The sequence below is a fragment of the Lygodium microphyllum genome, chromosome 15 (genome assembly GCF_053477565.2).
Source record: "Lygodium microphyllum isolate KBCC chromosome 15, Lygodium_microphyllum_v1.1.10, whole genome shotgun sequence".
NCBI lineage: Eukaryota > Viridiplantae > Streptophyta > Polypodiopsida > Schizaeales > Lygodiaceae > Lygodium > Lygodium microphyllum.
In genome coordinates, this window is record NC_141149.1 from 13,539,312 (window position 1) to 13,550,236 (window position 10,925).

General features: G+C 41.7%; 1 protein-coding gene across 5 annotated transcripts in view; it reads right to left on the minus strand.

Annotated features, from left to right (window-relative positions):
• Positions 1-9,684, minus strand: part of LOC148024277 (uncharacterized) — a 70,004-nt gene extending 60,320 nt beyond the window's left edge. For 2 of the 5 annotated variants that reach the window (XM_087693884.1, XM_087693883.1), the window contains exons 1-3: positions 9,344-9,679; positions 8,516-8,689; positions 8,296-8,362 (exon numbers count right to left, since the gene is read on the minus strand). In XM_087693884.1, coding sequence (XP_087550010.1) covers positions 8,296-8,362; positions 8,516-8,689; positions 9,344-9,492 — 390 coding nt within the window. In that variant the 5' untranslated portion in view covers positions 9,493-9,679. Of the gene's footprint in view, positions 1-8,295; positions 8,363-8,515; positions 8,690-9,343 lie in introns of all 5 variants that reach the window. The other 3 variants (XM_087693885.1, XM_087693881.1, XM_087693882.1) reach the window with 3 other exon arrangements.
• Between the last annotated feature and the right edge of the window lie 1,241 nt (positions 9,685-10,925).

Here is a 10,925-nt window from a genome sequence, read left to right on the forward strand (position 1 = left end):
TGACTATACCCTTCTTGGATGATGTTCCAATCAAAGGGTGTGCAGTGGATGAAAAGAATGAAGAGATGGATGCTCATGGATGTAGACAGTTTGTTGCAAACCATATTGTGGATTGTGAGAGGATTTTGGCACGTCTAGAAGAGGTGCATTTTACTCTTTCTGGACAAAAGTCTGTCTTTGGAGTTGAAGAGGTTTTGATTGTTGGGCATATGTGTGGGCCTTATGGGCAAAGGCCATCACGAGCAAAAATAGATGGAATTGATAGAATGCAAGATGTATGCACGAATGTATCAGAGGTGCGTAGATTCTTAGGTGCATGTGTGTTCTATTTGATATGGATTCCTCACTTTGCACATGCAACCGATGCTCTTTATCAGCTTCTAAGGAAAGGTCAGAAATTTCATTGGGAAAGGAAGCATCAGAAAGCAATGAAGAAATTGAAGCAACTCTTAAAATCTGCTCCAACGTTGAGAAAAGCGGACTATTCACATGGAAAGCCTATCATTATTATTGTTGATACAAGCCCAATCGGGATTGGATAGGCAATTGGGCAAGATGATGAGGAAGGGCAAAGATATGCAATATGCTTTGGTGCAAGAGTATTGACTGAACGACAGAGAAGATATCCACAAGTAAAAAGAGAATTATGGGAAATTGTGACAACTCTTAAATGTGATAAGGAGCATTTTATGGGTGCTCATGTAGTCATTGAGACTGATTGTTTGCCGGTATTGGGTATAATTACTAGTTGTGCTACCCCGGACATTGCTATGCTCTGGTGGATTGCATACATCAAATCTTTGAACCCTGAATTTCAGCATATTGCAGGAAGAGATAACCCAGTGGTGGCAGACGTGTTATCTCGAGCACGCTATGAGAATGAAGATGGGATGATGGATGAGGAGGAAGAAGATGACTTTTTTATGGCTGAAAATGATATTGCGAGAGTGAATGTAGTAATGCAAGGTGTTGCTACAGCATTAACACAAGCTTGGACAACAAAGAGAAGACACTTTAAATGTTTTGCATCTTGTGTAGAAGTGTTTTTGGAAGACAAATATGCAGGAGAGTGGCTGAGAATTGGTCAATATCTCAGTACATTAACAAAGAGAGATAAATGGTCAGATGAGGAGTTTAAGAAAATCAAGAGGAAAGCCTATGGATTTTTCTTAAAAGATGGATACTTATGGAAACATGCTAAAAAGAAACAGGGTATGCCATTGCGAGTTTTGGGTGACAAAGCTTCACAAGTAAAAGTAATGCAAGAATTTCATGAATGGCATAGACCTTATCCCTGAAAGTAGCCCTCCTAATAAACCACCCTATAGAGTCAATGCAACCCAATAGGAGGAGATTATGAGTCAGAAAAATGAGCTGTTAGAAAAAGGGCTGATTCAGCCCAGCTCATCTCCTTTCTGTTCTCCAGTACTTTTGGTGCAGAAAAAGGATGGTTCATGGCGTACGTGCATTGACTATCGTGCTCTGAACAAAATCACGATAAAGAACCGCTTTTCAATCCCTCAGATCGATGATGTTATGGATAGATTACAGGGGGCAATAATATTTAGCCGTATAGATTTGAAAAGTGGGTATCATCAAATACGCATTAGACCGGAGGATGTGCCTAAGACAGCTTTTAGGACATCTTTCCGGTTATATGAATTTCTTGTCATGCCTTTTGGACTTACGAATGCTCCTGCCACTTTTAATCGGATGATGGATCGCATCTTTCGGTCACATAGAGCATTTGTGGATACTTTCTTTAATGACATGATTGTCTATTCAAAGAATGAGACGGAGCATAGAAAGCACTTGGACATTGTTTTCAATGAGCTACATAAGCATAGGCTGGTTATCAATGACAAGAAGAGTGAATTCTTTTTGCATGAAATCCACTTCTTGGGACATATTGTATCGGCTGATGGTATTCGTATGGACCTTGCTAAGGTTGAACCAATACGTTCATGGCCAGCTTTGAAGAATGTTCATGAGATCCGCAGCTTCTTGGCTTTATGTTCTTACTATAGGAAGTATGTACGCGGGTTTGCTGAAATTGCATCTCCATTGCATGCTTTGCAAAAGAAAGATGTGCCATTTAGATGGACAGCAGTGGAAATTTCAGCATTTGAAAAGTTGAAGGAAAAGATGACTTCAGATCCTGTGCTTGTGTTGCCTGATCTAAGGAAGTCATTTGTGGTTCAGTGTGATGCATGTGATAACAGCATTGGGGCTGTCCTCATGCAAGATAGCCAAGTTGTGGCTTATGAGAGCCGAATTCTCCACGGTGCAGAGAGGAATTTACAGGTTTATGAGAAAGAGCTCTTGGCTGTAATTTATGCACTGTCTACGTGGAAACATTATTTGTTGGGGGCTGATTTTATAGTGCAGACAGACCATCAGACTTTGAGATACTTTTTGACGCAAACAAAGTTGTCAAAGAAGCATATGAGATAGGCAAATTTTCTCTCTATGTTTCATTTTCAGATTGTACACATTGATGGTAAAAAGAATGTTGGGGCTAATGCACTGTCACGTAAGCCACAAATTTCAGCCATCATTATGGTTTATCACACTGAGTTGGATGCCATGAAAGAGCAATATGCTGCCGATTCGGACTTTGCTAATGTTTATGATCAGCTTTGCAATGGCCAAAGGCATGAGTATTTCATGCTAAGAGATGGATTTCTGTTGATGCATGGATGACTGTATGTCACAAAGCAGTTGAGGTCATGCTCCTCCGTATGCAAGACACAGAGGTATTGATGCCACAGTCAAGGCAGTGAAGCATTTCTTTTATTGGCCAGCTTTGAGGCATGATGTAGAGCAGTTTGTTAGGGCATGCATCATATGTCAGAAGGTAAAGCATGATAGGCAAAAGATGTCGGGCTTGTTGCAACCCTTGCCTATTCCAAATAGGCCTTGGCAGAGCATTGCTATGGACTTTATCTTTGAGCTTCCTAGGACACCTACAGGGAATGATGGGATATGGACTATTATTTGCAGGTTTAGCAAACAAGCCCATTTCATTCCGGTGAGAAAGAAGATAAAGGCCGATCATATGGCATGATTAGTTATGCAGCACATTTTCAAGTATCATGGTATGCCTGAGTCGATCAATGATGGAGACCCTCGGATGACCAGTCTATTCTGGAAGGGGTTGTTTAAAAATATGGGTACCATGCTGAAATTCTCATCATCCTTTCATCCGCAGACAAATGGTCAGTCTGAGAAAGCAAACTCCACAGTGTTGGATCTTTTGCTATGTTTCAGACCACAAGACACAATGGGAGCAATATTTACCATTGGTTGAGTTTGCATACATTAATACGGTACATAGTTCCACTGGCAAGGCTCCATTTGAGGTGGTTGAGGATGGCAAGAAGGTTCCACCTATTTTGCACACTAAGAATAAGATCTTTGAGACTAATCGCTTTGTGGAAAGCTTAGATGCAGCCTATGCAAAGATAAAGTATGCACTTCAAAGGTCACAGGACAAGCAAAAGCGGGCAGCTAATCACCATAGATGAGCTTTGCAGTTTGCAGAGGGCGATTATGTATTGCTACGTTTCGAAAAGACAAGGCTGAAAAAGATGAAGGGAAGAGAGAGATTGCATCCGAAGTTAAGCATGAGATACTATGAGCCCTTTCAAGTGTTGGAAAAGGTCAACGATGTTGCATATCGGCTGAAATTACCTCCACATTGGTGGATACACAATGCCTTTCATGTTAGTTTGTTGAGACCTTTTCGTGGTGATGTGCCAGAAGATATATCTGCTGAAATTCAGCTAGAGGTTGAGGAACTAGATGAGATTTTGGTACTCGAGCAGATTTTGGCACATAAAGAAAGGAAGGTCAGAGGTAAAGTTTCCAGAAGATATTTAGTGAAGTTTCAAAATTATTCACCAATGGATGCAAAATGGATAGAAGAGGATGACTTGGCAGACCATCCTCAGTTGTTGCAACTTTATCTCGATGCCTTTCAGTTAGATCCGACTTTGGATCGGGCTTACTCAGGTTCAGCAAAGCGGGCGTCCGGAGCATTGCTTGATGCTCAAGGGGAAGGCAGCACTTCCATTCCACCGGTTTTGGACAACTCTCATATGTAGTGGATCTCAGATGTATTCAAAATGCATCCAAGGTACTGTGCTGACAGTATGTTTGCCATGAGATCACTACTCGGTGTACTAGTCACTGTGAGATACATGTATATGAGTATGGTTGTCACCACGGCTCTGAGACTATACTTATGCATGAGTTTTTGGACCGGTTTGGCATGAGTTTTTGCCTCAATTTTGAGATCAATTTCTGATTAATTTCAGCTTAGTTTTTGATCAGTTTGAGAACCATTTATGATCACTTTGGGATCACTTTTGCATCAGCTTTTGCATCAGTTTCTGATCAGTTTTTTTTACCATCAGCTTATGATCAGTCTGGAGTCACATTTGCAGCCATTTGTGATCAATTCTCATATCAATCCATGATCAGTTTATGATCAGGTCATGCTCAGTTTTTAATGGTTTACAGCTGATTCCATGGACAGTCGTATGTAAACGAATGTCATTGAAAGTTTCAGCCATGGTTTATGCTAAGAATATGCTTTACTCTGATTTTGAAGACAAAACGGTTGAGAAACATGAGTTATGGATGCATCCAATGGTTTCTAGTAACAGTTTTGGACTCTTTTTCAGTTTTCTATTATGTTTTGCTAGCTCGAAATTTTCAATAAGTTTTGTGCATATGCAACGGTTTGACAACAGTGGCCAATGTTGCGGTCACTGTCATGCCAAATCGAAATTCCAGTGCAATATACTTTTGCATTGGCCCAATGCAGTGCAATCGAGGACGATTGCAAGGTTTTCAAGGGGGAGGTCTGTCACGGGGACGTGAAATTTTGAGATCCTTTAATCTTGCTAGTAACATTTAATTAAGTTACTAATCAAATGTGCAAGATTGTTTGGCACATGTGATGCACATGGCAGTTATTTCATGGGAACGGGCCAAGGACCCCGAGGATGCAGTGGGTGTTAAAGGCAAAAGTTACGTTAAGTTATGCCAATTGGGTTTTGGTGGTCAGTTGGTGCCAGGTTGGACCCTAGGAAAATTGTTTGGCCATTAAGTGTCAGTGGTGACACTAAGAACTAGCATTAATTAATTAATTAATGCTAGTCTAAGGGTCAACAGAGGTTGGAAACCACTCTAAGTTGCAAATGGCCTAGCCAATTTCATTCCAAATGGGCATGTTTAATTTTGGGCAGGGTCAAAAGAGCTGAAATTAATTTTCAAAATTAATTAATTCTGAAAATTTAATTTAATGGCTGAAAATGCGTTAGGAAGCCTACCATTTGGCAAAACTTTCCCATGCAACTAGGGAGAAGGCTGTTGGAGGGTGGTGGAAGCTGAATGGCAACCTTTCGGAGCTTGGTGGAGGGAGAGGAGGTGATCAGATTTGGCTCTAAGAGGCGATGGCGACTGATCGCACGCCGCGACAGGACAGGGGGCAGTAGGTTTTCTCTTCCGCCTCAAGAGAGGCAGCGGTAGGAGAGGAGGGCTCGCCAACCGGGCTGGTGTTTTATCCCCCTTTTGAAGCTGTTGGTGCCATCAGATTTGTCATCAGAGCTACGAATCAGAAGATACATTTCAGCTAATTTTCTCTCTTTCTACAGCATTCTCTCATCTCCTCCAGTCTATGCTTAAGTATTCTCAGCAATTCTCAGTCATGGGTAGCAGAGTACAGCCAAATTTGGTGGACAGCAGAAGTTTACTGCTGTAAACCCTAAATTACAGCAGTAATTAGGGTTTAGCAGCCACCTTGGGACTCGTGCCATCAGTCAAAGGCATTGTACACTGAAATCAGCACCGGAAATTCATGGAATCGTAAGGATTTCAGATGCCAGCCCATCTATTGTGAATTTGGGGCAGCATTTGACCAGTTGGGGTTCCATTAGAGCAAGTCCTGGGTGAAAATCAAGAGGCAATTTGCCCGAATGCTTTGCTGATTATTGGAACAGCAAGGGCTTTTGACTCAGCCAAGGAGATTGTGAAATCTCGGCTTGTAATTTATCCATTAGCAATTGAAATTAAAGAAATACCGAAAGGGGCGCCAGTTTTGGGACCAACAGGGTGTCCACTGTCCAAGTTTATAAAGGTAAAGTGAGCATTTCAGTTTATGTTCATTTGCTAATTGCTGTAATTAAGTACTTAATCAGGTTAAACCACCCTATCCGAGAAGGAAGGCTGGTTTCAATAACACCCTTGGTAGAGCCAGATCCGTTGGCTTCTCTCTTTTCAAGACGCTCATCATGCTCCTAGACAAGCAGAACTAGCTCCTCCCAAAGAAGAGTCTCTTGTACTCTCAAGGTAAGAAGGCTTGTGTAGAAAACATCATACTTAGGCAATGGTAATTGGGTAAGGCGAACCATTGCCATATCCTTTGAAGATATCATTCATCCAAGGGATGCAAGCTCATCCCTTATATCCTCCATTTTGTTGATGTGACCCCTCATTGAAAGAGAGTCATCAACCAAGAGCATGCAAAGCTTCTTCTCCAAGCTAATTTGGTGGGAAAAAGTCTTCTGATGGTAAAGAGAAGAAAGCTTTGTCTACACTTTAGCCGCCGTCCTTAGCCTACACACATAAACAAGGATAGAATCTTGTAGGCTCATAAAGAAAAAGGACTCGGTTCAAAAGTTGGGCCTAGCCCAAAGGGGAGCATAATCCATTGTCCAATCAACTACAAGATCCTCCATGGGATGAGGAAAAGGAGTAGTCACAAAAGCCCAAAAATCAAATGTGTCAAGAACACACTCCACGTTGCAAGACCAAAGAGAGTAGTTAGATCCATCCAACCAATCTTATTTGGGCAAAGAAGGAAAAACAAGCACCTATACAAAAGATACCATCATAGGCATCCTAGGGCCAAAAGAACAGGCCCCGTGGGAGACATGAAGAGAGCAGGGAGGCAAAGGCTGCTCCGATCCTTGTGACCTATCAATCAATGTTTTCCATTCAAAATGGACTCTACCCTCTAATCTTCGCGATGTTCATGATGTCTATGAGAGGGAGTATGAATAGACTTCTCATGTAAGTCATCACAACCATTGAACCGGTGATATTCCATGTTTCTAAACCTGCAAACACACTATCTGCTGCGTTTTGCTGTAGAAGAGCCCGAACGGAGAGAGCAATCAACTATACCTACAAAAGATAAGTTGTAGATGTCCCAACTTTGTTGAAAGCACCCGAGCAATGCAAAAAATCTGCCTTTTCTGCAGCGAACAGCAGGCCAAAATTTTGTGTTTTCAGCAACAAGTTGGTCTCCTCTGTTCGGAATCTCCATGTCCTCCCTTAGGTAATGATACCATGTGAGAGTATGCAATGGAAGAGAAACACAAACATGGAGAGAAAGTAGGGGAGAAAGAGAACACGAAGGGAAGAGAAATCTGCACTGAATCTGAAATGAATGCTGAATACAATGATGGACTAATCAGTCCCTGGATGCAGCCCAAAGCATCAATGAGGACACCAGATCCGGCTGAAGATGATGGCAGCACTAGAGACAGAGACAGAGACAGATGTGGGATGTGCAACCTGCAAAAAACTGAGATGATCTGCCCAAAGCTGAAGGCAGATATAAATAGCCATAAAGGGCTGAAACTGGCTGATCAGCTGCTGGGGGAAACAATAAATGCAATCTGCCAAGTCATAAACTGGCTGACAAGCTGCCTGGGCTCGAAAAATGATGACACAAGCTCACGATCAGCCTGCCCTGCTCTAATCACTGATGTTGAGGCTGGCTGCCCTGAAAACCAAGCACAAATCAAAATCTTGGAAACATATAAGCCTATTTTCGGAAAATATTCCTTATCAACTTCCCCTAGAAAGGTCAGAGGGCCACCAAAGATATTATTTGGAGCAACTCTCTTGGCAAATACAGCACCATATTGTGTGAGCCGCGCTCAGCAAGAAGAAATTTAGCCGTTGCTCTAAAGTGTGATTGGAAGCTAAGTAGGTTCACAAAGGAGAATTGGATTACCCATCAAGCCTCCACATGCAGCACAAAATATACATCAGTAAGAGCCAAAATGGCATGCTTGCCAAAACTTGTAAGGTACATGGAAGGTATGATAAAGTCACAGTCATTGCTTTTAGAACCATTATGAAATGTTGGCCTCAAAAAGGAGAAGTTATAGACTTACACATGCAAAAAACTGGAGATATGCATCTGTAGTTCAGAAACTATTCATGTACGGCATACAGTAACAATGTAAAGGCATCAAGCAGCAAATGCAAGCACACCTCTGGACTTGGCTGCCTGGGGGGGTTTTCTTTCTCCTTAAAGCAGCTCACTGCTCTCTCTTCATTACTGCCACAGACAGAGGGACAGTTACTATGATGAAGCCAGTCTGTTTCATTGACAGAACAAGTCACTTTTTTAGAAAAGTTTGTGTTACTCACATGAAGCTTAAACTAAATATCAACATTAGATGCATTACAGAGTTAAAAAGAGGTAACTTACTCCTCTGGACTTGGAAATGTCTGATCTGCATCAGCAGTAGAGCCAACTGCAATGTCAATTGTCCGCCTTGATGTGTGCTTAGACATGTGAAAGCATGATACCATCATTCCGCCGGCTCCTTTCAATGGACCAGGCACTGGCATCCAGGTGAGATTATGCTTCATTCTCCATGTTCTGGAATGCGCAAGATTGCAAAGCATTTCTGATCATGTGGCTAAATTGTAGAATGTCAAATGCTTCTTTCATTTAACTTCAAGCTCTCTCTCTCTCTCTCTCTCTCTCTCTCTCTCTCTCTCTCTCTGTCTCTGTGGGAATGTGGAGATTGACCTGATCATTGTTAGAGATAAATTCATTGTTAGTACACTGGAAATTTGTTACTTAATCCTGATGATTAACAACAGATGTAACATTCTGCTATTGAACTTAGAGTACAGAAAATAGGCTCTTCAATCCTCAAGATCAACGATAAATGTAAACTTCACAGCATATATACTGGAATTTGGAGATTGGCCTGATCCTTGTTAGAGTTATAGTCATTTTTAGGGCACCGGAAATCAGTTCTTTGTCAAGATCAAACAATGGGTTTAATTTTCTGCTATTGAGCTTAGAATACAGAAAAGAAGTTCTTCAATGCTCAAGATCAACAAACAACTGTGTGATGATGGAATGTGCAATATCTGGCTGATCCTTGTTAGAGGTAAAATTCCTTTCGCGTGTACCGTGTACCGGAAAACCAGTTGTTCAATCCTCGAGACTAACAACAAGCGTAACGTTCTGCATTACAGGGACAAATGGTTGGAATTTTGAGCTAAGCAAGCAAAAACGGACCCGATCAGATCCAGTCGTGACGATTTCTGTGGTTGCAACGCGGAGAGCATGAAGAGGGGGCGCGGTAACAATGATCGGAATTCGATGCGTAGAGAATGCAGGTCATTTCCATATGGCGCGGTAGAACTGATGACAGGCGACGCCATCATCTCCGGGAGACGATGGACGAAAGCTCAGGAGGTTCGCCCTGCGGGAAGGAGGATCAAATCGTTGGAGTATGCCGGGCTGGACAAAATGAGAAGCTCGCGTAGACACGCATCCTTTACTGACAAGCTTCCTTGTATTATCAGTTTGATTCTCGCTCTTCAGCCTTCTCTCTTTACGTTTATAAGAGCTTAGAGACCTTTGCTTCAAGGCGGCAGTATTTGGGAAGTGCCATTATGTTTATTCTACACGTACATCTACAAGCAGATTTGATTTATCTTCTACCTAGTTAATCCAAAAAGAGAAACAATAAAATTTGAAATATTTAAAAAAGAAACAAGCATTTTACTTCGAAACTAACTTAAAAGCGTTCTTTTAAAAGAACACTCTTCTCTTTCTCATGCTTTTCTCTTTCATTCGTCCAACCTCCCAAAATAAGCAAGACGCTCTACTTTTTCTAGTGCTCTTCTCCAAATAAGCAATATTTCGTCGTTGGCCTCATTCTGAACACTTTGCTTAAGCTCGCATCACCAACAAGCAACAACAGTATCATGGCTTCTCAATTGCAATTACCCATGCCAAGTCTATTACATGCATAACTAGAAGAAGAAGAAGAAGAAGAAGAAAAGGCTAGTGTGACGAAGTGCCTATTCTCCCTTCAAGGAGGATCATCAAAGGTCTACTACATGCAAGAAGAAGAAGAAAAAGAAAAAGAAAAGGCCAGTGTGATGAAGTGCCTATCCTCCCTTCAAAGAGGATCATCACCAACCCACATGCCCACTATACTAGTGGGTGTACGTGCAACTATCTCAAATTGTTAAAGGCCCATGCATTGCAAATAGATCTTGAATCGAGCAATAAATTGCATGCTGAGATTGTCAAAAAGGGGCTCCTTGAAAGGGATACATGTGTGGGCAACTCCTTGGCCACTATATATGCCAAATGTGTCATGCTTGCAAAAGCACAAAAGTGTTTGACATGCTTCCATCTATAGATGTCGTGTCATGGAACACACTTATCTTCAAATATGCCCAACATGGATATGGCAAGGAGACAATCACTTATTTTTGGCACATGAAGCACAAAGGTATCACTCCAAATGTAGTTACAACTATTTTGGGCACATGAAGCACAAAGGTATCACTCATCATGGTGAGAGGAAGTAACATGGACCCAATACTCATCATGATGAGAGGAAGTAACATGGACTCTCCTTGCAATAATTGGGGAGAGCCCAATTCACCAAGGTGGAATGGAATATTCAGTGCCACATCAGCTTGTTAGTCACTATAGTTAGCCCACACATTACCAACTAATGTGTAGGAGCTATGAGACAATGCATTGATCATCATGAGCAGTAGTGGAAGATTCCATCCTAATGAGCATAGCAATACAAGGATGTGGTCATAATGAAGAGTCCTAAGATACCAATGCAATA